The 27,494-nt window shown below is 47.4% G+C and overlaps 1 protein-coding gene across 3 annotated transcripts in view; it reads right to left on the bottom strand.

Moving 5' to 3' along the window:
* The window catches only part of PTCH1 (patched 1), a 112,293-nt gene extending 85,415 nt beyond the window's left edge, over positions 1 to 26,878 (bottom strand). Inside the window, exons 1-2 of one of the 3 annotated variants that reach the window (XM_028748954.2) lie at positions 26,683 to 26,878; positions 12,743 to 12,935 (exon numbers count right to left, since the gene is read on the bottom strand). In XM_028748954.2, coding sequence (XP_028604787.2) covers positions 12,743 to 12,935; positions 26,683 to 26,745 — 256 coding nt within the window. In that variant the 5' untranslated portion in view covers positions 26,746 to 26,878. Of the gene's footprint in view, positions 1 to 12,742; positions 12,936 to 14,624; positions 15,556 to 26,682 lie in introns of those variants that run through there. The other 2 variants (XM_028748953.2, XM_028748955.2) reach the window with 2 other exon arrangements.
* Between the last annotated feature and the right edge of the window lie 616 nt (positions 26,879 to 27,494).

The raw sequence follows: 27,494 nt of genomic DNA, 5'->3' as shown, positions 1-27,494 counted from the left end.
GCAATGGGAGCTCACCCCATCGCGGGGATTCAAACCGCGACCTTCTGATTGGCAAGTCCTAGGCTCTGTGGTTTAACCCACAGCGCCACCCGCATCCCTTCTGCTGCAGTATACTGATCCCCATTTGCCTATACTCTGCATACTCCTGTATACCTGCACTGGTAGTTTAAAAGGCACCAGAGAGAAGCTGATGCAGAAGTACACAGTAGCAGCTGACCTGCTACTTTTTATACCAAAAAGGGAGTTGACTTCTCAGTCATTAAGACGGTTCAGTAACTTGTGTAACACCGGTCCTGAAAGACCTACATTGGCTCCCAGTATGTTTCTGAGCACAATTCAAAGTGTTGGTGCTGACCTTTAAAGCCCTAAATGGCCTCAGCCCAGTATACCTGAAGGAGCGCCTCCACCCCAATCATTCAACCTGGACCTGAGCCTTCTGGCGGTTCCTCACTGCGAGAAGCGAAGTTACATGGAACCAGGCAGAGGGCCTTCTCGGTAGTGGCACCCTCCCTGTCGAACACCCTCTCTTCAGATGTCAAGGAAATAAACTATCTGACTTTTAGAAGACATCTGAAGGCAGCCCTGTTTAGGGAAGTTTTTAATGTTTGATGTTTTATTGTGTTTTTACTATTCTGCTGGGAGCCGCCCAGAGTGGCTGGATTATTATTATTATGCTTATGATTATTTTGCTGCTTTGCTCATTTGAAAGTTTATTTTGCAGGCATCATTTTTGCCATGATACACCTTGTGGTCGCTCTCATTTTGGGGGAGCTCCCAGAGTGGCTGGGGAAACCCAGCCAGATGGGTGGGGTATAAATAATAAATTTATTATTATTATTATTATTATTATTATTATTATTATTATTATTATTATTATGTGTAGTAGAGGTGCCACTGATAACACTGGAAACACCCAAGGGCTTGATGCTTGACATCCTGTGAAATTTTACTTCCACATCATCTGTGAACAGCTTGAATAAACTATGCTCTTGTAAACCAGGATTATTACCCTATTAGATTATGAAAGAATGCTCTCTGGCAACACAATGTACCGTTTCCATACATACATAATTATATTTGTATGCTGCCTTTCCACCCATGCTCAAGGCGGCTTACAACATGAAAAAAAGACATAAGTGAAACATAACAAAAGTAGTCATAAGCAATAAATAAAAACATCAAAAAATATGCAACCAAACTGAGCAATTCCCACAGATATAAAATAAAGATATAAAGATATAAAATAAAGATACCAGCAGCAACAACCCCCTCCAACAACAAAAACCAACAACACACCAAACAACACACCCTAGCCCAAGAGTCCGCTCAGCAGCCTCAGCTTTTGTAGCTGGAGTCAGTCAGGGCTCCTCCCTCCTCCCAGGCCAGGTGGAAAAAGGCCTGCAAGGCAGGGAGCAGGTCTTCCAGGACTCACAGCCAAGAGGGCATTGTATCAAATCTGATACCTTAACATGCAATCAAACCCAGTGAATTAATTGAAATATTTGTGTAAAAATTCCTGTTGCAACTGGAAGTTGGCAACGCTTAGGAAATAAATACCACAGTCTCCTCCACTCTTAGAGCCAAGTTTGCCATCATCCCTGCATTGTGTAAGAGTGTGAAGAAAACCAAATGGGTAAGCTACAAAATGCTATAGCCAACATGGTGCCCTCTGTATATTGAGACTCCAACTCCCATAAGCCTCAGCTAGCATGGCCAATAGTCAGTAATAACTTGAGTTTTAGTCTATTAAGGTCTGGAGGGTACCATGTTTGCTTTCCTTGGTACAAATGAATCTGTTATTGTAATTTAGCAATAAAGTTAATTATATGCACATATCTGCTTGAATGTTAGCACAGCTAATTCATATAAAAGAAGACCCAAAATATTCCATTCGCATAATGAAATATTCCTTTCTGAAATCGAAGAGCACCTATCAGTTCTAAGCCACTTCCATACTTCACATGTCAAGCTCAGGTACTCAAGAATCATTTGGACAAATGGTTAGCAGCCAATGATAGAAGAACATAAAGTATTCCCTTAGTCTTGCCCTACCAACAGCTCTAATATAAACTTACCCAGATGTATCTCAAACTGGTACAAGTTCACTGTGGAGCCCAAATGCGCACAGAATCTCATCCATCCCTCTTTCACGCATCCTGCTAAGCTCCCAACTCCAACCTCCCTTAATGTTGCAATCGCGAAGCAGCCCAAAGCTTAAGGGTACGGCATCAGTTTCTCATTTTTATTTATTAAACCTTTGTATTGCCCACCCAAAAAGGTCCTTGGGCAGGTTACAAAGCAGAAAAGAACAATGTCACGATTGGTACTAATTTTAAAAACAACCCAAGAGTCACTAACACAGAGACAATGTAGAATTACTTTCAAAGGCTAACCAAGCAGAATCCCCAAAAGGTTGGACAAAAAGGTGCTCCTTAGCATGCCCTGTAAATCTATAGAATTGGCACCAGGTACACATCTGAAGGGACGCGGGTGGCGCTGTGGGTTAAAGCCTCAGCACCTAGGACTTGCCGATCGAAAGGTCGGCGGTTCGAATCCCTGCGGCGGGGTGCGCTCCCTTCGCTCGGTCCCAGCGCCTGCCAACCTAGCAGTTCGAAAGCACTCCCGGGTGAAAGTAGATAAATAGGGACCGCTTACTAGCGGGAAGGTAAACGGCGTTTCCGTGTGCGGCTCTGGCTCGCCGGAGCAGCGATGTCACACTGGCCACGTGACCCGGAAGTGTCTGCGGACAGCGCTGGCCCCCGGCCTCTTAAGTGAGATGGGCGCACAACCCTAGAGTCTGTCAAGACTGGCCCGTACGGGCAGGGGTACCTTTTTTACACATCTGAAAGGCAGGGAGTTTTGGAGTCTGGGTGCCACCACAGATAAGGCCCTTTTGCACACAAACACCCCACAAATCTCTAGGTGGTATTGTTAACCTCCCCTGTTGATCTTAGCTCCCAGACTGGTTTCAGTCCTTTGAAGATAGATATTTCCCTAATATCCCAAAATAAGAAAATTTAATGACTTGTCCAGAATAAAATGCATAAATTAGCATCTATTATCACTTAGCTACAAGAGACAGCACATGCACCAATTTAGCATGTACACCAATTAACTGTAGCTAGTAAAGGTAAAGGGACCCCTGACCATTAGGACCAGTCATGGCCGACTCTGGGGTTGCGGCACTCATCTCGCTTTATTGGCCGAGGGAGCCGGTGTACAGCTTCCGGGTCATGTGGCCAGCATGACTAAGCCACTTCTGGCGAACCAGAGCAGCACATGGAAACGCTGTTTACCTTCCTGCCGGAGCAGTACCTATTTATCTACTTGCACTTTGAGGTGCTTTCAAACTGCTAGGTTGGCAGGAGCAGGGACCGAGCAACGGGAGCTCACCCCGTTGCGGGGATTCGAACCGCTGACCTTCTGATTGGCAAGTCCTAGGCTCTGTGGTTTAACCAACAGCGCCACCTGACGCATTTATTTTTTCTTAGAAGTCATTCTAGATCAGTAGTGGGGAACTGTTCCCTTCCTCCCTGGACAGCTTTATCACACTTCTTTTTCTGTAGCTACAGGGCAAACTCTTATGCAATGCCAAAGACAAAGCACACAAAAAGAGGGTGTTCATTTGCATGTGCTGATTGATATGTATAGCTGCAAAACTAGAAAAAAATCACTATAATTTAAATAGTACTTCTCGCCATAAAGAGAAAGACTGTGACCAGGGGATTTCTGTGCTAGCTCAGTGATGCTGACAGACAACTTCAAGGTCTCTGACCTTCCTTCTTAGAGTTTTTATATTTTAAAAGCATTTGGACTAGACAGCCCTTTAAATAGAGGACTGTCCTTCAACTTTAAATTAGGGAACAGTCCCCTTCAAAGTAGGGCACTTCACCACCCATTATTAGACACCGACACAAACGTATTGTTTCTGATCACAGGTGACAATCTTTTATCCAGCTTTTTGAGATAGTCATTTGAGCACCTTAAGAGTCGATACATTTTAATAGGAATTCCCAATATCATACAGGTGGATCCAAATATCATACAGTGGTACCTCAGGATGCAAACGGGATCCGTTCCGGAGCCCCATTCGCATCCTGAATAGAACATAAGACGCGCCTGCAGGTCGTATTTTGCCGCTTCCACGCATGATGTCATTTTGAGCATCTGCGCATGCGCGAGTGGCGAAACCCAGAAGTAATGCGCTCCATTACTTCCAGGTTGCCACAGAGCGTAACTTGAAAACGCTCAACCTGAAGCACATTCAACCCGAGGTATGACTGTATGTTGGATTCGGACAGGGCTGAGGGGCCCTGTGGCCCTCCAGATCTTACTGAACTCACAATTCTCATCAGCCCTATGCAGCATGGTCACTATTAAGGGATGATGGGAGTTGTAGTTCACCAACATCTGGAGAGCTAAATGTCCCTTACCCATGGAAGAGGAGCTACAAAGTGCGACAGCGACATTGCAATCCTCTGCATGTTTACTTAAAAGGATGCCCTTCTGCTGTGTCCAGTGGAGATCAATCCCTAGCAGGTGTTTAGGATTGCAGCTGGGCCTAAATGCAAACTTGGAAGATATAGGGAGGAAATGAAATACAGTGGTACCTCGGGTTACATACACTTCAGGTTACACACTCCACTAACCCAGAAATAGTGCTTCAGATTAAGAACTTTGCTGCAGGATAAGAACAGAAATGGGGCTCCGGCGGTGCAGCAGCAGCAAGAGGCCCCATTAGCTAAAGTGGTGCTTCAGGTTAAGAACAGTTTCAGGTTAAGAACAGACCTCCGGAATGAATTAAGTACTTAACCTGAGGTACCACTGTATTGGTAGTGGCAGCTTTAAGACCAAGAAAAGGGTACCTATCCAACACTGCCAAGAAGTGATTCAGGAGAAAGACACTCAGTACCAGTAGGTTTACAGAAGTCCAAGTGTGTTGGCGCAAACTGGAAAGTAAGAAAAGGACATTACAAGAATGATTTTGAGAACTGCTTCGTTTGGGTCTCCGATTTCCCCGCCTCCTTTTTTCTTCTGAGAACTTGCCCACCAGGTGGGTCTTTGCAACCCTTATATAAATATTTCAACTCTAATAGCTTTAAACAGACTTCACTTTGGAGTCTGGATGATCTTAAAACTCATTCAAACTTTATTCTCACAATGAAGTTTGAATTAGGATTTTGCAAGTTTATATTTCACTTGCAGCAGGCTTCAAGGGCATGGTATCTTCTGACACTGCCTTCCCTAGTATTCCAACAGACATTACATGAAACAGACTGGTCCCTAATATAAATACTGACAATTTCTTGAGAGGCAATAATTTTCAAAAAGCTTTAACAACAAAAAATAAAGTGTCTTTATTGCCAACGGCCAGGGACATCTATTTTAAGTCATTTGAAGTATTCACCTTATTTGGCCAATATTGTTCAGCATATTCAAACTTTCAACCATGAAAAGAGAGAGGAGGGAAAGAAGCTGCTACTCTGAATGTACTCTTTTCAGTTTAGAGGTCAGCAACTGCTGGCCCTCCCAAAAGAAAGAGATGAGGTGGAAAGAGGGGAGAGATGAAGCTGTGGTAATAGGACTTAACAGGGAAGACTGGTAGGGCAAAGGAATTATGAAATTGTCCCCACTGCCCTGGCTTCTCAGACTCTGGCCTGGTTCCCATATCATGGTAAGCCAGCTATGGCTTACAGGTATGGCACAAACCTGCCTTGCTCTTCCTTAATTCCTTTAGATCAGCACGGTTCGGCAGCTAATCCTAGGTCTGGCTCAGCGTGATGTCAAAACGCAGGATTGTGGTTAAGCTCTTTCCTCTTTAAACACAATCCGTAGCCAAGAATAGACTTTAAGGAGTAAGAGTTTATCCACAATCCCGGATTCAGACGACATGCTAAGACAAACCTTGGCTTAGCTGCCACTCTTTGCTGAGCTAGAAGAACCGGGGAGGAGGGAAAGTCGCCAAAATCTTTGCCCCAGAAGCCAGCTGAACCATTATGTTCAAACATGGCCCCTATCTCACTCCGACGAAACCAGCTGCTGACCAGTTTTAAAGAAAGTGGCTCAAGGACAGCAATCTAGACCACCTGAAGCAAAATTCTCTGCACACTCCCTTGGGATACCAATGAGAATTTCTTCAGAGTTAACACACATAAGGATGGGACTATTAACTTGAACAGTCCCATAAGTTTCAGAGACACTAGCGTGTCTTTGAGGAGGGAAGTCCTACTCCTTCTACGCAAGGTCATACTCTATATGCTTGGAACAATTAATGTACACAACCTCACACAATTATTGGATCAGAATCCCTACTTCACCCAACAGCAGGAATTTTAAAAAGGTGATGGAAGTCCATCCTTTTGGCGACCCCATGAATACAGCATTCTTTTGTTAAGGTCTAACCAAGACTCTCAAAGATGAGCGCTGCACACTATACAGAAGCAAAGGGAAAAGAAGCAGAGGTTATGCTTCCTCTTTTCAGTCTTCTGGCGCTATGTGCAAAGGAGTAACTTGCCCTTTCTCCCTGGATGAAATAATCTGGGGGCATGCATCTCGCCACGTGGAGAAGCTAGAGTTCCTCCCACCCTTTGTATGGTGCACACAATGAAACCATGTGCACTGTTGTCTCCTGCCTATTTCTTCCATCCTGTAATGTGTGAAGTCATCCTAAGTCAGGCATGGCCAAATTTGGCCCTCCAGCTGTTTGGGGACTACAATTCCCAGCATCCCTGACCACTGGTCCTGTTAGCTAGGGGTGATGGGAGTTGTAGTCCCAAAACAGCTGGAGGGCCAAGTTTGGCCATGCCTGTCCTAAGTGATTCTCAATACACAATTTACGTGAGGGGTTATCTTCGGTGGATATAAAGCCTAACGCCAAAACTACATATAGTCAAAACCCAGTGCTTTTTTCTTTAAAAAAATGTTTAGGGGTACTCTCATTTTCCTACACATATTGAAATACTGCCCCTCAATGAGGCCAAACTTAGATTCACAAAATGTTTAGCGGTATGCGTACCCCTGTGTACCCCCAGGGAAAAAGCACTGTCAAAACCCATTGGGTTCAATGGCGGATGGGATTACCAATATCATTTTCCTGGAACCTCGTCCTCCCCCCCCACCATTTATTTTATTTTTTTAATTTGCCACATGCATAAAGCTGAACACGTACAAGTTAAACGCACATAAATTGTGAGCTTACGGTATTCAGCTTTAGTCCAATTCTACTACAGTTATACCACAGTACTGTGTAGAAAACAGACAGCTTTATTTGAAGCACAAATCCTCATTCTTTTATTTAGATACCGACATTATCTTCCTTCATATTACATGATAATTAACCACACTCTGGGCAGGGGCCATTGAGAGCATATCCAAAACAAGTTATACGGTAGCTTGTACAAAAGGGGGCGGGCTTGGAAAAGACAGTAGCCCCCATGATCCATTGTAACGGATTGCTTTGAAGTCATTTCTGCACCAGTAAAGTAATTTTTATCCTCCCAATTCCTCCACCTGACCTGTCCCATAATTTGCCCAACCTACCCTTTATTTTGTCCGACCAAAGGTGGCAGCCCTACAGCCACCCCAGGTTCCCCATTTCTGACTTACACAGTGAAAGAAGCAGATTTTTCAAGCTAGCATCTCCCACTCTGTTTTTCAATTGGTACTCTCCTCTGTTTATACTTTTACCCATGGAAATATGCAACTGCTACTCATCTAGTTTATTTGCATATCAGTCCTGTTCATGGCCATAATATTTATATAGCACTCTTTACTGAGGACAATGCCACCAGGCCTTTTGCTGTTGCTGCCTATGGCTCAGTGGGATAAAAGGAACGAGAGCCAATTTAAAAAGCTAAAGTGCCTGCTTGTTTTAATTAACCCTCCTAGAATCATATGAACGCCTAAATTTAGAGTTACAATTTTTATATTGGGTGTCATATTGAGATTTAATAAACTGCATAAAATGTAGTGCTTAAGTGTATTAGATAACACACACACAAAATAAATGTTGAGGTCAACTTCATTTAGCTTTGATAGTAGAAAGCCAAGATGGGTTGGGGAGAGATTCTTCTCTCAGTAACATAAAAGGAAGTCAGAACAGTGGCAAACCAAGCAGTTACTTTATATCATATTTTTTTCTTCTTCTCCCAGGAGTAATATTTATATTATGCATTCAATCACGGAGGAATTGTCACTGCAGTAATCAGGAGGTTGCAGGCATTAAACTGTCAAGAGAAGTAGGTGGTAAGAGATGGGGCCATCAATCATGGAGGATAGATTACGTGTGTCAGCCAAGACAAGACGACTTCAGACCTAAATCCACGCGCATTCTTGTAAGCCCAATTGCAGTCAACTAGATTTATGAACATGCAAATGAGTTCAGGCCCACAGCCTAAAATAGCTGGAAACAGAATTTTTCAACATCTAGTCAAAAGTTGTGGATATTCACGTGCTGCAAATGAAGAACTGAACGAACTGACTGTACAGTGGTACCTCAGGTTAAGTACTTAATTCGTTCTGGAGGTCCGTTCTCAACCTGAAACTGTTCTTAACCTGAAGCACCACTTTAGCTAATGGGGCCTCCCGCTGCCACTGCGCTGCTGGAGCTTGATTTCTGTTCTTATCCTGAAGCAAAGTTCTTAACCTGAAGCACTATTTCTGGGTTAGCGGAGTCTGTAACCTGAAGCATATGTAACCCGAGGTACCACTGTATAGGCTCTGCTGAAGGACTCCCAATGAAAAGCAGAGACTAAAAAAGCTGATTAAGAGCCCCATTTTGATCAGCCTTTGAAGGCACTGGCTTACACATTGCAACACCTAAGAAGTGTTCCACCAGATCAGACTGTCCAGTCCCGTATCTTGTTCCTCACAGTGGACAACCAAATGCTTCTGGAATATTCCAAGGAGGGCATGAAGACAATAACCCTCAGGAAGCCTGAAAGGACCCTTGGGGCAGTTTCCCCCTTTATCCACCCTTCCCTGTGCCCTGAAGTGAGTGAAGCACAGCGAACTTATGCCATCAACTTCTAAAGAGACCATCAGCTGGCCTGACAGAATTGTCACTTGGCATCTTACGCCATTTATTTGTTTTGCTATTTTAAAATTTTAAAGCCTTGGCAGAAAGGTGGTATAAAAATAAAATAAGTACATGAAATAAATACAATAGTATTCATTGATAGACCCATCCTTAATTCATCTGTCTAAACGGCTTTCATAGCTAACAGCCTCCTCGCCATGTTTATTTATGAAATTCGCTGCCATTATTTAGTTCTGCTGTTATGTAAAGCAATACTTCACTTTGTCTGCTCTTATCTTCTGCCAGTCACTTTCATTGGATGAACTCAAGTCATAGTATTATGAGAGAAGGAAAGAAACTTCTCTTTATCACTTGCTTCACGCCATGTCCAGTTTCATAACCCTATACCACACCCCCATATTAGCAACTATTTTCCTTAACTGAAAATCTCCAAGTATTGTAGCTTCCCCTCAAAGGGATGGTGCCCCGATCATTTTCATAGCCCTTTTCTGCTTTTTTCTCTAGCTGTATGATATCCTTTCGGGGTTGTGGCAACCAGAACAGCACAGAATATTCCAACACATTTGACCACACCATAGATTTGTACAAGGACATTCCAGTATTGACAGTTTTGTTTCTGATCCCTTCGCTAGTGATCTCCTAAATGGAATTTGCCTTTTTCACAGTCACAGCTCACAAAGTTGACATCCTCAGCGAGCTATTCCTATTAATCTATTTGCTGGTTGACTACTTCAAGTTCAGACCCCATCAGCATATATGCCAATATATATGCTGTGTCGAGATTATTTGCCTCAAGGTGAATCACTTTACACTTACTTATATTGAACTGTTTTTGGCATTTTACTGCCTATTCACCAAGTTAGGAGGGATTGTTTTGGAGCCCTTCATAGTCTGCTTGGGCTTTCACCACCCTGAATAATTTGGTATCGCCTGCAATCTTGGACACCTCCATACTCATCCTTATCTCTAGACAATATCTGAAAAAGTTAAAAGCACCAGTCGCAACAGAGATCATTTGGGAAGTCATTTCTCGTGTTCACAGAGCTCCCAAATGTTATGTGCATTATGTCTCCAGCCCCTTTAAACATATAGACCCAGTAAGACACCCCCCATGTGTTTGCCAAAATGGATGAGCTGTAGCTCGGTGGTACAATACAGCCTTGGCAAGCAAAAAAGACAATCCTTGAGAAAGAGTCCTTTCTGAAATCCTGGAGAGTCACTATGAGGGAAAATTGCCAATACTCAAGTCAACGGACCAATGGTCTTAGCCAGGCTTCCTCAACCTCGGCCCTCCAGCTGTTTTGGACTACAATTCCCATCATCCCTGACCACTGGTCCTGTTAGCTAGGGATGATGGGAGTTGTAGTCCCAAAACAGCTGGAGGGCCAAGTTTGGCCATGCCTGGTAAGACAACTTTATTCACTACCTGCCCTCATATACCACGGATTGTGTTGGCTATAGGATATTGAAGCAACTAGGAAGTCCTAACTGTTGTATTGTGGTGTAGCGGTTTAGAGTGTCAGGCTAGGATCTACGAGGCCAAGGTTCAAATCCCCAATCACTAGGTGACCATGAACCAGTCACTGCCTCTCAGCTTAACCTACCTCACAGGGCTATTGTGGGATTGAATGAGGAGGGGGGGAGAACCATGCGTGCCCCTTGAACTCCTTAGAGAGAAAGGGTGGGATATAAATGCAATAAATTAATGTCCTTTCCCACAAGTAAGTGGTTCATAATCGCATTAAGGTTTCCTTTTCAATTAAAAACTTGATGGGGCCCCCATTGTCATCAGGAACACAACTTACGGGGAAGGGAGGTTTAAGTGAAAGTTGCCTCCTTGTGTGGTGATCAATATAAGAAAAAAAAGCTCTCATTGACATCAATGGGATCCACAATGCTACATGTGGGAGGGGAAAACATTTTCCACTGATATTGTGGCTGGGAAGGCTAGATTTGAGTCTCCTTCTCCATGGACTGCATTCCTGAGGTAAATTCCTATAAACACATCAGCGTTTTTGTTTTAGAAATCCCATTACATGATTGCTAATCACTTTGTTAGTGTAATGTGTAGTTAGGTCCCGAGTTATTATTTCTAGAACTATGGTCACCGTACATCACTTACAGGCCCTGTAATACACTGCAGATAACATTACATGAACATACAAATAAAATTTCTTTATGCTTGAAATTCCACAAGCGTTAAGGTTTGTTTTCTAAAGGCTCTTAGGTTGTTCCTGCTAAAGAGAGCAGTATGTTTGGCACTGGAATCGATAAAACAGGATTGGGGTATATATTGCCCTCCATGTCTTGCTGGACCCATCATCTCTGACCATTGGGCATGCTAGCTGGGGCAGATGAGATTTGGAGTCCAGCAATATCTCGAGGGCCACCTCTGTTGCGAAAGTACACTTCATTTCTCATCCCCTCACTCTTCATGAGGCAAGCCAGGCTTCCTTCTTTTATCTGAGGTAGGATGATGAGTGGGAAGAATTAAATGACTCAATCATTGTTTTCTGAACATGAATATAGCCATGGTTATTCTAAAGGCCACCACATTACCAAATGTAAACCAGAAACTCCTTCACCAATCATTTTAGTTGTATTAGTATTAAACACCAGGCCTGCCACAGTGCATCTACTCACCAAACTAGACCTATTTTACCCAAAGCAGGGCTGCATTCTCGCTCAAGAAAAAACCTGTTTCTGAATAAACTGCTTAGTCTATAGACTTTCTTCCCAACATGTTTTTTTTTTAAAGAAAAAATGTTATTCACACCAAATACCTAGGTTTTGGGTAACTCTTGAGGAAAGCATCCCATTTTTAAAAACAAAAAACAGCAATGGAAACCTTCAGTGAATAAGGGCATCCAAAACACTAACCAATCCATTTCTCAAATGCCACTCAGGAAAATCAGATAAATTACATATACACAGACACACCTTTTCCACATTGTTCAAAAAGCAGATGTTCAACAACTAACATTAAAAAGTTTATCTTGTTTTTTAAAAAAACCATTGCCTTTAAAAACAACAAGCCCCCCCCCTAACTTTCCCCCCTCCCCGCACCGGAGATCAGTAATCTCCTTTGCAAACATTCCAACCTAGTTCCAGTCTGTGCTTCACTTTTCCATTTTTTTTTTTTTTACCTTGAGACAAATGTTTTTCCCCCTCAAAGCTGAAAGCTGTCCAAAAAAACAGGACCACACACAAGCACAGCCCTACCGAGCTGTGCTGATCACGTTCCTCCTGTTCCTGCTGCTGCTGCTAAGGACACACACACACACACAAAATGGCGGAGGGGGTGGGCTGCTTTCCAGACAGACTTTCCTTTCATGCACTTGAGAGGAAAGAAATAGTCAACTCACACAAGCAACCCCCTGCCCTAACACCATGATCTCCTCCTCGCAGGACACACAGGCAGAGACAGAAGGAGATTGTTGCAGACTTGTGGGGTACCCAGCGAGTCTCCCTTCTCTCTGCCTCTCCTTTTTTACCACACACCGTAGCCCCCCCTTCCCGCTCCCCCCTCCCAAAACATTACCCTCCAGAATAGATTACAACTTGTGTACATTCCATCTGGCCTGCAGCCAGCATGGGCCGAACAATGAACTATTCCCCCCTTGGTGAGAGGAAGAAACCCACACACACCCCGCTCCAAAAAATAAACTTCAATTTATAGCAATAAGGCTACGGATCAAACCTTACCTTCTACCCAGAGCTCCTCCACATTGGTTTCGAGATTGGCTGCTCTTAATCCCACAGCAAAAGCCCCGAATATCAGAAGGCCAACCACCAAAAATTTCCCACAGTTTTTCTGAATGTAACAGCCCAGTTTAAATAACAGTCTCTGAAACTTTGCTCTTAGCCACAGTGGTGATTTTCTTCCAGTAGCCTTTCCCTGTAAAGGCAAGGAAAGGTTTTGTCAATGAAGGGCCTGTGGAGAATCACACACACACACACACACACACACACACACACACACACACACACACACACACACACACTGTGGCGAATTATTGCCAATGAAGAACATAATTATACCCACACAAAACAATGAGCATTTTTTTTCAAGCATCACAACGTGACAGTAACTTGACAGGCAGTCAAGTATTAGGCAGTCACCTCTACAAAATATTTCCACACACACACACACACACACACACAGTTGCTCACGTACAAAACAAAATACATTGTGAGGTGGGGTTTCTTTTCTTTTTTAGCTGATAACTACCCTGTTCATAAATCAGTTCAGAATGCTGGATTACATCACAACTGGAATTGTATAAATGTACACACTCCTTTATCTAAAGCAGCCTAGTCCCTTGCCTTCTCCCTAAAAAAGCCATTCAATTAATAATAATAATAATAATAATAATAATAATAATGTCGGTAAAGCGGACATGGAGCATGTGATTTTCAACAGACCTGTCAAGGGGTGGGGGTGGGGGGCTGGGGAGAGAGAAAGAACATTTTCCTGTCCTGTCCTGAGGGGCTTTATGGGGTGGGTGGCAAGAGGAGCCCACTTAATCACAAATTGTTGCCATCATTCATTCCCTGCCTTCCCCGGCTCCTTAAGCCCCCGCTTCGTAGTAAACTCTCGGCCCACGTGGTCCACAGAGCCCTTAACATCACAAGCTAATAAGAGTTATTCATTTCCATACGGTTTGGGGACGCTGTGTGATCTGAATTAGGAAGCCATCTGTAAAGTTACGAGAATATTTGTGGACGGAAGAGGGCAGCCACATTTCTTGCTCCCACCCCCACCAAAAAGCCAATAAAATAATAATAATAATAATAATAATAATAATAATAATAATAATAATAATAATCTGCTCACTGAAATGAAACGACCGGGCCGGGGGGATGCTGTTCACTTTGAACTCCCCGCCCCCCTCGCCTTCGGTAATCCCTGCAAAATTCCCTTTTCCAGAATCGGCAGTCTCAAGGCGAAGCGAGAGAGCGTGCGCGCAATCTTTGACCAGAACCGGGGAGATTTAAGGTAGCAATTTGTTTACAACTTTCACTCGGCTCTCTTGCCGCTGGAGGTGAAACACGACATTCGGTGAGATTTCTTTGCTATGGAAACTTAACCCGGTGAATAAAAGCAAAGCCTGTGTGTGTTTGTGTGTGTGTGTAAAGGGGGCTGGGGGGGGTGTTAGGTAGGAATGTAAAGTATTGGAATTGATTTTTTTTCTCCTCTGAAACGTTTACAGAGCTTGGACAGAAAATTAAATCCGAAGGGAAGAAAAGGAAAGAAAGAGATGTGAAAAAAAGGGGGGGGGGAAGACCCAGAGATCACCAAGGAGGATGGGAAGGAAACCGAGAAATCATCCCGGGTAACTTTAATTAGAGATGTGCAAAGCACAAACACAGACCCCAGGAAAAAGTGGCTTCGAGGCGGGAGGGGGAAAACAGGACTCACTCTCTCTCTGCCACTAAGGAGCCGCGGACACCCACACACCCCCTCGCACACATGCATAACTAACATTCTCCCAGCCTTTTATTGGCGACTCTTCCCTTTCAACCACCACCACCCCTTTCGGAGAAAAGGAAATTCCGGCGAGGAAGCCCCAGCTCGGGGAAGCACCTTGGCTATCTGCTCCAAGGCGAAGCCTGCATCACAGTAGCTCGGCCGCTGCAGATATTCCGGATCGGGAGGCGCGGCGCGTCTGTTCCCGCCGGTCCTCCTCCGCCTCCTGCTGCCGCTTCTCCCCGGCTGATCCGGCTCTCTGCAGCCGCCGCCGCCGCCTCCTCCTCCATCGCCGCTGCTGTTCTCCGGCTCGGAGGCATTAACAGCTGAGGCCATGTTGCCGCCGCGCAGCCGGGGCTGCCGCCGCCGCCGCTGCTGTTGTTCTGGCGACCCAGGGGCTGCGTCCCGCGCGGTTCCCCCCAGCGCGCTGCTGCTGCTGCTCCGGGGCGATCCAGCGGGACCGGGGGTGGGATGGCTTGGGGGCGACGCTCTGCTGCTGATGACAGACCACTTCTTCATACCGCGTTGGCTGCTGAAGTTGCTGCCCTAGCTGCTCCCGGCGAGTCAGACCCCGAGCCTTCCATTGCAACATTTCGTGAGGATCCGGAGGTCGCCGCCGCCGCCGCGTCCCACATCCAGTGTGCGAGGGTGAGCGGGGCCAGGCGCTCTCGGCGGGCTCGCCTTCCCCCCGCCTCGTCCTCTCGGGCTGCGGTCGCTCTCCAGGCTCCTCACCGTCCGGCCGCGGGAAGAAAAGCCAGACTCCCCCTCCGGTCTCCTTTTCCTCGCCGAAGCAGAAGGGGGCTTGAAGGGAGCCTTGATCTCAGCGCTGGTGGCGGCGGCGGCGGTGCTGCTGCTGCTGCTGCGGCTTCTCCTCCGTCTCGGTGGGCTGTATCATTCTGTCTGGGTGCAGCAGCGCTGTCTCTTAAGATCTCCCCGGGCTCCCCGTCTCCTCGAGATGCGTGTGTCTCTCGCTCTTTCTTCCTCTGCGTGTATGCAGCAGCAGGCAACAGCTCCCTTGCTTCAATAGCTGAGATGAAGGAGGGGAGGAGGAGGGGGGGAGAGAAGGCACTCTCTCCATTTGGATAAAGAGGAGGAGGAGGAGGGGTGAAAGGGAGAGGGGAGAGCGCGGGGAGGGGGGGCCGAGAGAGAGAACTGAAATCCCGCCCCTGGGGCTGTCAGATGGCTTGGGTTTCTGGCCTGCGATTGGCTCGGCGAGGGCAGAAATTACTCAGCAAACATGACTATTATTAGCTGCTTAGCAACAGCTCACCAAAGTAGAGAGACCACCCAGGCAGGCGAGCCTTGTGTGTGCATCTCCAACTTCAGGGGAGCCGTAAAGAGAGCCAGTCTTCTTTGCATGCAATACTTCCATTAAGGAATGCTTCTCTTTTTTTCCTCTCTCTCGCTCACTCCACTCATTTCTCTCTCTCTCTCTCTCTCTCTCTCTCTCTCTCTCTCTCTCTCTCTCTCCTTCCTCCTTTTTTCTTTTCACGAAAGTGTGTGTGTTAAAAGCACAAGGAAAGACCGTGGAAGGCGGCGGCGGAGGGGGGTTTAAGGGGGGGGGAAGAGTTGCGTTTTAAAAAACTAACATACTGTACTGAATTTCCTCACGATCGACCTACTAAAATAAATCTCGGTTTATTTATTTTTCCCCCTTTAAGAGGAAAGCGGGACCGTGCGGGTGGGGGCAGCGCGGAGAGAGAAAAAGGAGGCAGAGAGACTTTAGCGATACCCGAAGCCTTTAAAAGAAAATCCCTTTAGAGACACTTTGGCCTCAAGCTGCAGCGAATACTGGGAGGTCCAAGATGAATTCCTAGACTTGCACAAATAATGACAGGGGGTGGACACTGCGGTGCGCAGAGCCAGATATTTCTCTCTCCTCCTCTTTTTTTTTGTGAACCGAAAAGAGAAGCCCGCGTTCCTTACAAGAAAACAGGCAGCTGTATTAAGAAAAAGACCACAATGAAACCTTAATACTTGAAATAACAGATTGAAAAGCCGAAAGCAGGCAAGTTGCTCGCTTCAGGGCTGGGGGCGGGCGATCCAGTTTTTATAATCCTTAAGAGCAAGAGTATTGCTGGCGGGCGCTTTAAAGCTCCAGGCCGCTATAGAAATAATTGCACCACCTCTCCACATTTCCTCGTGTTGTTTTTTAACATCAGTCGCGATACACGCGCGTGCGCGCATATATTAAACCGCGTGGTGTGGTCTTTATTTAATGTGGGGTTGTTGTTTTTTTTTGCGGGGATAACACGATTACCGTCCTCGTACGTGGTGTAACCGGAATATCATGTTTCCCTTTTACTTTTCAAATGTTTAGTTTGCTACTCTATAGAGCGAAATTTCGCCCGCGCGCGTCCTAGTTACTCGACCGCCGCCGCCGCGACCCCGAGCAGAATTCAGAGCGTGGAAATTCTGCCCTGCAAAAAGAACGCGAGATCCTCGTGTCGTATGTATGTCCTCCTCCTCCTCCTCCTCCCGCCACCTCCGTGAAGCTGCGTTCCCTCTCTCTCCCCCCCCCCCCTCCTTCCACTTTTCGGCTCGGGAAAGTTACAAGAGTTTTAGTGTTGGTGGAGGGAGTGAAATGGGAGAGTGTTGCTTTAAGGAGAAAGCTTGTGTGTATTCATTGAGGGAAAGACCGGGGCGCGGGGGGGGGGGGGGGATGGCAGCACCGCACATTCAGAGAAAAGGAGGCCGGCCCTGGGGGGCGGGCTGAGGCTTTCACGTGACTGACTGGCTCCAGGTTGTGCAAACAAGGCTGGGCTTCCCCTCCGCACGAAATCTGGCTGCCGCAGGGCCGCCTCTTCGCTTTAGCGCGCAGAAGGCGAAGCGCACGGGAGTCCAGTCCGGCTCCGAGCAGCAAAGCGGGAAAGGAGGCACTGCGCCGTCCCACCCCTTTCTCCCCCCCCCCCCAGGAGAGAAAAATGCCAGACAAGCCATAGTACATTCCTAAAGGAGGGCTCTCCCCTTCACGCTGCCCAATAGCAAGCCGCGACCGTTCCTGCTAGCCAATGGCGAGGCGACAGAGGACTTTTCCATTCAGTTCTGCGCTACATTTCGGGGGGTGGCGTTTTGCTGCGCCAGCCGGGCTCGGGGCATCAGAGCGCCGGATTCGCGCCGGCCTGACCCTGATCTCAAATGCTCAGCGGCTCGCTCTGCAGATCTTTCTCCGAAAAGCAGTTGTTGCGGCGAAAGAGATGTCAGGTTATAGGTTCCTCTCTCCGCGCCTCCCCGGTTGGAACCAGCGGCGATCACGCGAAAAAGCGCGCTGGTTTCTAAAGAAGTCTCGTTCCTCCCAAGGCACGTGTTGACTTTTTGCAGAGAGGCAGTTGCAAGGCGAGGAAAGCTCCTGCTAATTATAAAAATCCCATAAGGATAATTAAATTGGGATGGGGACACTAGCTGGGAATTGCATTAGGGCTGCGATCCGCAAACCGCTTCCTCCGGAGCAAACACTTAAATAAATCCCAGTGGAACTTCGACCTTGCTTGTCGACCTCAGAGAGTGGTTGCTGGTTTCGCGGTGTCTATTGTGCAAGAAGTGGCAGTTTTAACCATTTGCAGGCTACCGATCCGCATCAGCTGCTAACGCAACGCAAGGGGTTTGTGGGTTGGTCTGAACGTGACCATTTGTGCTCTGCGAGCAACCCCTCGCTGGGGAGAGGCTGTTTTAGTGACAGAGCGCGTGTTCAACCCTCACTGTCGCCAGATATGGCTGAGAAAGAATCTTGCCTGAACCCTTGCAGAGGCGCTGCCAGTCAGTGTCGGCAGTGCTGAGTTACATGGTCCAATGGTCCAAATCGAATTGTTACAGTACCGATGAGACAAATACACCAGTCGATGGCAAACCTTTATTCTGAATGTGGCGGTGATTTGGAATCATTAACCTACTCCAGTTTCACCTTGTCAGTCACTAATGCGGATTAAAATGCCACCCACACACGCGAAAGCACGCATTGGAAATCAGGCTGTGGTAGTTACAGCACGTTAACCAGTCTCGAGTAAGGTACCAGTACTTACTGCCTGGAATAAAATTGGCGTGATGCATGTGGGAAGACAAAAGCAAAATACTGCTAGGTACAGGACTCGCGGGATAAAGCCGTGTATAATTCCCCGAAGCAACAATACCTAAGGGGTATCCCATAATAGCATCCCTTGGTTGGCGTGCTACCACCGTCCTCTCATTCTCTGCCAGCTTTTCAAGCATCAATAAATTCTCAGTCCTAGAACAAGGTTTACTTCCGAGCTAACATGACCAGGATCAAGCTGCAAAGAAATCCCTTCCCGGGGCGGGGGTCCGTGGCCCTGCTCTCCCTTTTGCATAATTCCCCATTACAGGCTAACCCCTCCCCGCGCCCTTTTCCTTTCCAAAGCCCTCGCCCCATGCCGGTTAAAATGTTGGTCCCCAAACACAACCTGGCGGCTCAAATTTAACAAGCCCTATCTTAATATCCTCCCCCTCCCTCTGCCCCCCTCTCCCTGTGGTCTGGTTAATTTCATACACAAGAGATGAATTACCGAAGGGATCTAATTGGCCTTGTTTCTGCAATATTGTGTGTGTGTGTGTCTGTCGGTGTAAAAGTCTCCTCTCGACGTGGGTGGTCGGAGCGGAGGACGTCTCCAATTTGCCTCCTGGCTGATGCGCACGAAAGAGCGCGGCCGCCTTCCTCGCGAGCACGTTGCCCCTGATCCATCTGTCCTCCCTTCTTTACATTGGTCCGCATTGTTACCTTTAATATGCATGGCCCGCGCATGTAGCTTGCGCCTGGCCAGCTGGATTTGTCAACTTCAAGGAATCGCGAGGCTCCTCCTGCGGATTTAAGGGAGACGGAGCGCTGCCTTTGTGTGTGTGTGTTATCGGGCTCCGCGGGCCCGGCCTGCCTGCCTGCCGTTCTTGCTTTTTCCACGTGGCCTGGGAGAATGGAGGGACGATGCAAGGCCTGCAGCGGGCCCAGGCCAGCTATCGCTCCAGCTGGCCTTTTCTTTCTCGCCTGGTTGCAGCGGGATCTGCATTTCATTAGAAACCTTCCCTTGGCGCCACAACAATCGCCCTTCCAAGCAACCTCGGTGCACCGGGACCAGCCACCATAGAGAAGTCCTCCTAGGTGGCGGGAGAACTTCCAGAGTTTCGATCTGTCCTTGCCATGCCGAGGTCGTAAAGCGAGGCCTTGCAGCATCCGGTTACATTCAGAAAAAGAGACGACGTTGAAATAAACCACCTGCCTTCACGTGGGGGCGGGGAGGGGAGAGGGAGGCAAGACGTGAAGCTGTTCAAGGAGTTGGCATGAGTGCGTTTGCATCCTCTTTCGTGGTGCAGCCTGAGTGTTTTGTTAGAGGAAAGTCCCCGGCCTTACTCAATGGGAGTACAGGTAATTTGCAAAGCTTTAAGCGTGCAGCGTGTTTTTTTGTCGCCCCCCCCCCCCCAATATCCCCCCAACCTATCACAACAACCGAAGAATTAAGTATTTGTTCCTACTTGAGAAAAGCTAAGAGAGAATGTCAGTGGCAGAGATAGGACTGTCACTGAAATGAGACCTGGAACAGACAGGTGTGTGCCTCTGTGTGTGTTACAGAGACCACCACATTTTTCTCACCTTGAGAAGAGTCGCTCTCCCTTCGTCTTAAACAATGATTTGAACCAAGGTTGGCCCCTGCTCAACCTGTTGGCAATTTCAGGGCAACTCCGGATAAATACTAATAATGAGCCGGATTCAGGCATCCCCATGAAATCAATAGGGCTTGAGTTAGTAATGACTAAGGAGTCATTACATTTACCTCCGAGTAGGCATACTGTACATAGGAGGAGGGATTTAAGGCAAAAAAATCGGGACTGAGCAGTTTTAGATGTGGGTACACGCGTGTTTCTGTGCATGTATGAACAAGGACACGCGTGACTTTCCTAACTTAGTACAGGCCCGCTTTTTACACTTGAACAAAGCCCAGACTTAGTGTGTTGTGATGAGGTTCACCTTTGCCTGGCTGGCTTCCACTTCGGCATCCTGGGCGGCTGCAGCAGTAGCAGCAGCAGCAGCGTCCGCGGAGAGGCTTTTGCAAGGAGCAGCCGGGGCTTGGGAAAGGCCCCCGAACGGCAGGACTCAAGCCGCCCTCGCCTCGGCCCCCGCCCGCCTTCCTTCTGGGTCCCCTCCTCGGCAGCGTCAGAAAGGGAACCGCTCGAGCCAACTTGTCAAAATAATGCGGCTAATTACCCCTGATCTCCTTTAATGGCAGGCTGCTTCGCACGCCACAAAGGAGCGAAGGAGGGATCGGCAGCGCCTACGCGCAGGAAAGCAGGCGGGTCGCCCCGCCGAGATCTCCGGGCAGAGAGGGCCACCAAAGGCCCCGAGAGCCCTGAGTTCACCGGGGAGGGAGGAGGGAGTTCGTCAGGATGGGAGGCCCCTGGGCTAAGGAGCATGGGAAGGGCATCCCAGTTAGGGAGGAGGCGCCCGTGCAAACGGAAACCCTCGGGGCTGGCGAGCCAGACCCCACAGATAGGTTTGTACCAGGGGCAGCATCACAATTTCCAGGAAAACTTGGGACTGCCTCTCTTCATTCTGAAAGAAGAGCTTCTTAATGCAACCAGAAAAGGACTTTTTAAAGCCTGAGTTTCTAGTCCTCAAGATGGTTTTAGTGGTTTGCTTGTTTTTAAAGATGAGAGTAGAAAGGCTACAAGATGGAAAGAAAGGCAGAGCAGTGTCTGTGGAAGACTGATTTTTTTTTTTTTTTGCCTGTGCAGCTTTCCAAAGGTACACATAATATCTTTCACCTGGCAAATCCCCCATATGACTGTACAGTGATTAAACTATAGGAGCGCTGTTATCCTGTGTATGTTGTAGAGAAAAAATGAGAAAGGACACCACCACCAGCAGCTGAAAGGGTGGTCCCAGATTTAAAAGCAGGATGCATCTGAGAAGGTTGACAGCTATTACTCTAAGGTCTATCCAGCTATATGGACAGTACACAGGTGTATGCCCTCTGCCAAACTCCAGAGTCCTCCCTCCACCTTCCACTGAACAATTTTACCATCCTGAGGATTAGAAACTCAGGCTTAAAACAATAAATAAATATCGCAGTGGTGGGAAAGCTGTGCCACCCCCATCGACTCTGACTCCCATGGCAATTGGTCAGGACTGATTGCAACTCTGGCAATACCTGGAGGGTCACAAGTCCTGTCCCACCCCCCACAACATAGTGTCTTTTAAAATGAGAAAAACCAGTCCCAAGCTCTCCTAGAAGTCAGCCTTCTGACTGGGGGCTTCCTACCTCTCCAAACCCAGGACTTGGTGCTGACAGAGACTATTTGGTTGTGGTTACTTTGTATTTGGGGACGCGGGTGGCGCTGTGGATTAAACCACAGAGCCTAGGACTTGCCGATCAGAAGGTCAGCAGTTCGAATCCCCATGATGGGGTGAGCTCCCGTTGCTCGGTCCCTGCTCCTGCCAACCTAGCAGTTCGAAAGCATGTCAGAGTGCAAGTAGATAAATAGGTACCGCTCCGGCGGGAAGGTAAACGGCATTTCAGTGCACTGTTCTGGTTCGCCAGAAGCAGCTTAGTCATGCTGGCCACATGACCCAGAAGCAGTACGCTGGCTCCCTTGGCCTATAGAGCGAGATGAGTTGGCCACGACTGGACCTAATGGTCAGGGTCCCTTTACCTTTACCTTTACTTTGTATTTGGGGTTTTCAGTGGTGCTATTTTCTTTCTTAATAAAACATAACATGAAATTATCTTCACATGATAAGCTGTAAGATATGACCCGTAGAAAAATGAGTGATTCTGTTGGAGGGCCCAAAGTCAATATCTCCAACATTTATCTTTGTGTGTCTCAGGTATGACAAATCTTCATGCATTTACGTACACACGCCCACACCATCCCCAAATATGCATTTTGGGAAGAGAGATCAGTTTTCCTTTTTAGTCTGAAATTTATCACTGTGAGCCTCTCTTAAGTGAAAGCCAAGAAGAGGGGAGATGTTTGAACTTTTAAGTGTAAGGTAAACAGCTGGTGTTAAGCAGTCAGTTATCTCCTAGCTTTTCAAGAATGAAAGCAAAGGAGAGGGAGGCAGATAGTAAAAGAAGAGACCACAGCAAAGTGAAAATGCTGTGAAAATTTGCTGTCCAGCATAATCAGCTCCATTAAAACTAAGCAGTTGCTTTTTTCTTGACTGTACCACTTCAGGCTACAGGAGTGGAATCCATTTGTGTTCTGCTTTTCTAAGAGGAATGTGGAAAATCACAATGTTGAAGTGATGGGATAAACCAATCTCTCTCACCCATACTCTTTTTCTTTGTAAAGGGGAAGTTTACTTACCGTATTTTTTGCTCTATAAGACTCATTTTTTCCCTCCTAAAAAGTAAGGGGGAATGTGTGTTCATCTTATGGAGCGAATGCAGGCTGCGCAGCTATCCCAGAAGCCAGAACAGCAAGAGGGATCACTGCTTTCGCTGCTTTTCCCTCTTGTTGTTCTGGCTTCTGAGATTCGGAATCTTTTTTTTTCTTGTTTTCCTCCTCCAAAAACTAGGTGCGTCTTATGGTCTGGTGCATCTTATAGAGCGAAAAATACGGTATTTCTCTCTCTCTCTCTCTCTCGTGTGTGTGTGTGTGTGTTGAGGAACTTCATTCAGACATCGCATCTTCCATCTGTAGCCAAGGTGTACCACTTGAATCCATCGTTTGTATAGACTAGACTGCCTCTCATCAGCTGACACAGGTTCAGGGGTAAGGGGCTTAATGTTTTCTTTCCTGGACCAGTCCACCGATTTATGCATTATATAAACAGAATGAGGTAGGAGGACTGGGAAGCAGTAAATTTTTGTACCATTTCAGGGTACAGGTGGAGGGAATCATATTCTGAATGCTCTCCAAAACTTCTCTTTTAGTTGCGTTGGAAGCAATTTTGAAAGTGGGGAGGAATATTCCCTCTCCTCAGTACTCTTATGCAAAATTAGCCTCATTTCCCAATTCCTGCATATGGTAAGCTAGCACATCAAAAGACAAAAAATGTAATTCTTTTTGATAAAGGTAGTGGTTAAGAGCGGTAGACTCGTAATCTGGTGAACCGGGTTCGCGTCTCCGCTCCTCCACATGCAGCTGCTGGGTGACCTTGGGCCAGTCACACTTCTCTGAAGCCTCTCAGCCCCACTCACCTCCCAGAGTGTTTGTTGTGGGGGAGGAAGGGAAAGGAGATTGTTAGCCACTTTGAGACTCCTTAGGGTAGTGATAAAGTAGGATATCAAATCCAAACTCTTCTTCTACCCTACCTGCAGTCTAAAACAACATAGTCTCAAATTCTAGCACTTCCTAGAATAAGGCCTGAAACATACGTGAAGCAATCATCTAGCTGAAGCTAAGCAGGCCAGAGTCTGCCTAGATAAGATACTTCATCAGAACCACGTTTATGCTACTTAGGGTTCCATGATGGAAGAAAGGTGAGATATAAGGGGGAGAAACTGCAGGAGATGAAGGGTTTTGTGGCTCTCCTTGCAATGTCTAAGAATCCCGGTTTTAATCCTGTGCTCTGCTAGAGAAAAAACTGAAGTTACACTGGTCAACACAGGAACATGGGAGGCTGCCTATACTGAGACAGAACATTGTACCATCTAGCTCAGTAGTGTACGTTGAGTAGAAATGGGCAGCTGTTTCATTCATTCTCAGCCCTCTCTGCATCCGTGGATACTCTACCACTGAACTATCACCCAATGGGTCATAGTTTTTCTCAGAAGAGCTCTTCTCCATCTTGCATGTTCATCCTGCCTCCCATTAGGCAAAAGGCAGGTTTTAATGCCTATGATCTCTGCCAAAGAGCAAATTGGTCACGGTGTGTTTGTGTGTGCGTGCGTGCGCAACGCCTTGCAATGCAATCCCATTGACCCACGGCTGGATCCACACGTTTACTGGAGATAGAGGCACGAGAAATGAAAAGGAAGTAAAGCAATTCAGTCTCAGTGCCTGCCTTTCTTTCAGGCTGCTAATCCGGTTTAGACATCACGCCTCCATCTCTGAATGGACTGCGGCAAAGGCAGAAGAAATAAAAGGTGGGTGGGTGTGATAAGGATAAAATCAGTGAGGACAGAGATATTTTAATTCATAGATCTCTGCCCTGTCAGTTTTCCATCTGCTGCATCCTGAAAGCAATTAGGAAAGGGAAATTAAAAAAAAAAAAAAAGGGGGGGGGTTCTTCCCCACTTTCCTTTCCAATACTCCCAGTGCAAAAGGCAAACCTCATTTCCCAGTGCCTTGCAAGAGTATTACAATCCTGTGCCACAGTCTGTAAATAAACAAATCAAAAATCAGATTGATGAATCAGAAAAGTTATTTCCTTTTTACAGAACCTTACTTAGGTGTGTGGATGTGTCCATTAACCGAAGTCTCTGGGGATGGCCCCCCGCTCTGGTTTTATTTTTAACTACCTTGAATCTGTACTGCCAGATTTTTATTTATTTATTTTGTAAAGAAACCCATTTTCCAGGAAGAAAGCCCAGACTGTCCTATGGAAGCTTCTGCAGACAACAGTTCCATTGATTTCTGAAGGACTTGGAACACAGGTACACACCGTGCCCTGTAAACTGTGGACTCACAGTTTGCTTGAGGAAAACAGAAAAGAAGCATGGGAATGCAAGCCCACTGTTGAGAAGTCCCCTGTTCTAAACGGGGTACCAGCAGCCAAAGAGGAAGACAGGTTGCACAAAAGCCAAGGTTAGGTTGGAAGGCTCCAGTATTTAGCATGTTTAGAACGGTTCCCAAACTACCCACACCGGCAGTGTGGTCCAGAGTAGAGGACCCTGGAGGAGGATGTCCGGGTTCCAAGCCTTGAGGGCACCCACAAAACTCCCTGTGTGGCCCTGTCACTGCCTTTGCAATAGGAATAGGAACCTTTGGCTTGCCCGACGTTGGACTACAACCCCCATCAGCCTTAGCTATTCTTAGCCATGCTGGCTGAGGTTGATGGGAGCTGTAGTTCATCAACACCTGGCCAAAGGTTTCCCACTTGCTCCCCACAGCATCAGCAGTGCTAAAGAAACAGTGGCCCTGTCAGGGCAGGACTCGGGGGGAGATGTCTGTTCAGCAAATTGAGCAGGAGGGTCCCATCCTGTCGAGGAGACAACTGTTAAATCCTAAACTGTAAGCGTCTTAAACGGGACGTCCAACGGATCACAGCCACTACTAACGAGCAGCGACCCGTGGCTAGATCACGCACGCAGGGATCCCTCTCTCTCTGTCTCTCGTTCTCTCCCGTAGCCCTGATCACCACGACAGTAGATTGGAAGACACGTCCGGAAAGAGCCCATCTTCCCCCACTGCTCACTACGCTTGCTCGGAAGCAAGCCCCATTCTGACGTGCAGGGCCCCACAACAATCGTGTTTGAGTCCCTCGCGAAGCCAAGATCAAGCTACAAGCCGCTTACTCCAGAGTAGCCTCAGAGAAGTCGGGGCGGGGGGGAGAGGATGCTGCAAAGCTCGTGGGAAAAGAAGAGCCCCAAACTAAGTAACACGAAGTTTGTGTTCAGACAAGGATTGCAAATCAATCAGATCCACAACTTTGCAAACTCGCCTCCCCTTTTTATTTTAAATGCCAGTTAAAGGTAATCCTGGGTGGTTTTTTTTTTTTTTTGCGGGGGGGGGGGGTGAGAGAAGGCAACCCCAGCAGACACACACGACTTAATCCTCCCTGAAACACAACAAAATCCAACGCGCTGTCCAGCAAATTTTTCTCCCAGGGAAACAAATCTCTCTCTCCCTCTCTTTCTCCCATTCCCGGGGAGGGGGACTCCTCGCGGGCGGAAGGCAGGGTGGCGACCCTATCCAAGCGTGAAAATAGGATCCCCGAGACCTCCTTGGACGCGAATTATCACCGATCAGTTCCGTCCTCGCCACCCCCAGCGGCAGCCGCCCTCCTCGCCCCCACCGGGAAACGAGAGGCTGCCTGCCTGGGGGGCTGTGGGTTCCTGCAGTGACAGGAGCGAGGCGAGGCTGCCTCCCCTCCGCCTCCTCTCCCCCAAGCAAAAAGCCATCCTGGCTTTCCTTCCTCTTGTTTCACCCCCCCCCCCCGTGCCAGGATTTGCCCTCTGCCAGGAGATCTCTCTCTCTCTCTCTGGATCCCCGCTCCCACCCAGGGGTGCCCCCCTTCCTGTTCCATTCCCCAGCCCAGAGGCCATTTTCCGTTGCATCTCTTACTCACCATCTCCCCGCTGAGCCCCTCGGTGGGGCAGGGTGAGCTCCCGGTGGGGCTGGCCAATTTCATTCAGTGCCGTTGCTGCCGCCGCCGCCGAGGCAGAGGACTTCGATAGGAGCACATCGGTTTTCTTTTTTTCCCTTTTCCTGCTTGCCTTCAAAGCTCTCTTCTTGCCCGCCGCTTCCCCTCCACCTTCTCTCCCGCACCTCCTCCCGGTCTCCGAAAGGGAACAGAAAGTGTAAAATAATAATAATAATAATAATCCTCCTCCTAGGTTGCAGGCATTCTGCAGAGTGCTGAGCGGGCTCACAATTGCATGCCTGTTTCTATTAAGCGCTCCATCGTCCTCTCCATGTGGGTGGTCTGGCTTTCTCAATAGGCAGGACCTGTCAGGGTCACGTGATGGATCCGAAAAACTTCACCCTTTTTACAATAAACTCCAGGAAAGCAAAGTAAACCAACGTAACGTGCTATCAGCGCAGACCTCCTTGGGTAAACAGGCAGGCCAGCTTCCCCGAGATGGTCCCTGGAGCAGATCCCAGGCATGAAATTGACAAAGTGGTAACAACAGCCCTCTGCCCCCCCCCCTTTCCTCCCTCCCTACGACCCTTTTCTTCTCCGCCTCTCTCTTTCCCCCTCTATGTTCATTTGAAATCATCACCCATCTCAGCAGAACATACAAATCTTCTTTCATTCTTGGGCATAATTCGCTTTAGCCTCGGTTCCTTTCTTGTCGTGTTGGGAAGCAGAATAAAGTTGTTGGTTTTTGTTGTTGTTGTTGTAAGATGGGGGGGGGCAGGTGCTGGAATGCAGAGCCC

The sequence above is a fragment of the Podarcis muralis genome, chromosome 11 (genome assembly GCF_964188315.1).
Source record: "Podarcis muralis chromosome 11, rPodMur119.hap1.1, whole genome shotgun sequence".
Classification (NCBI taxonomy): domain Eukaryota; kingdom Metazoa; phylum Chordata; class Lepidosauria; order Squamata; family Lacertidae; genus Podarcis; species Podarcis muralis.
This window is presented reverse-complemented; position numbering and strand designations above follow the sequence as displayed.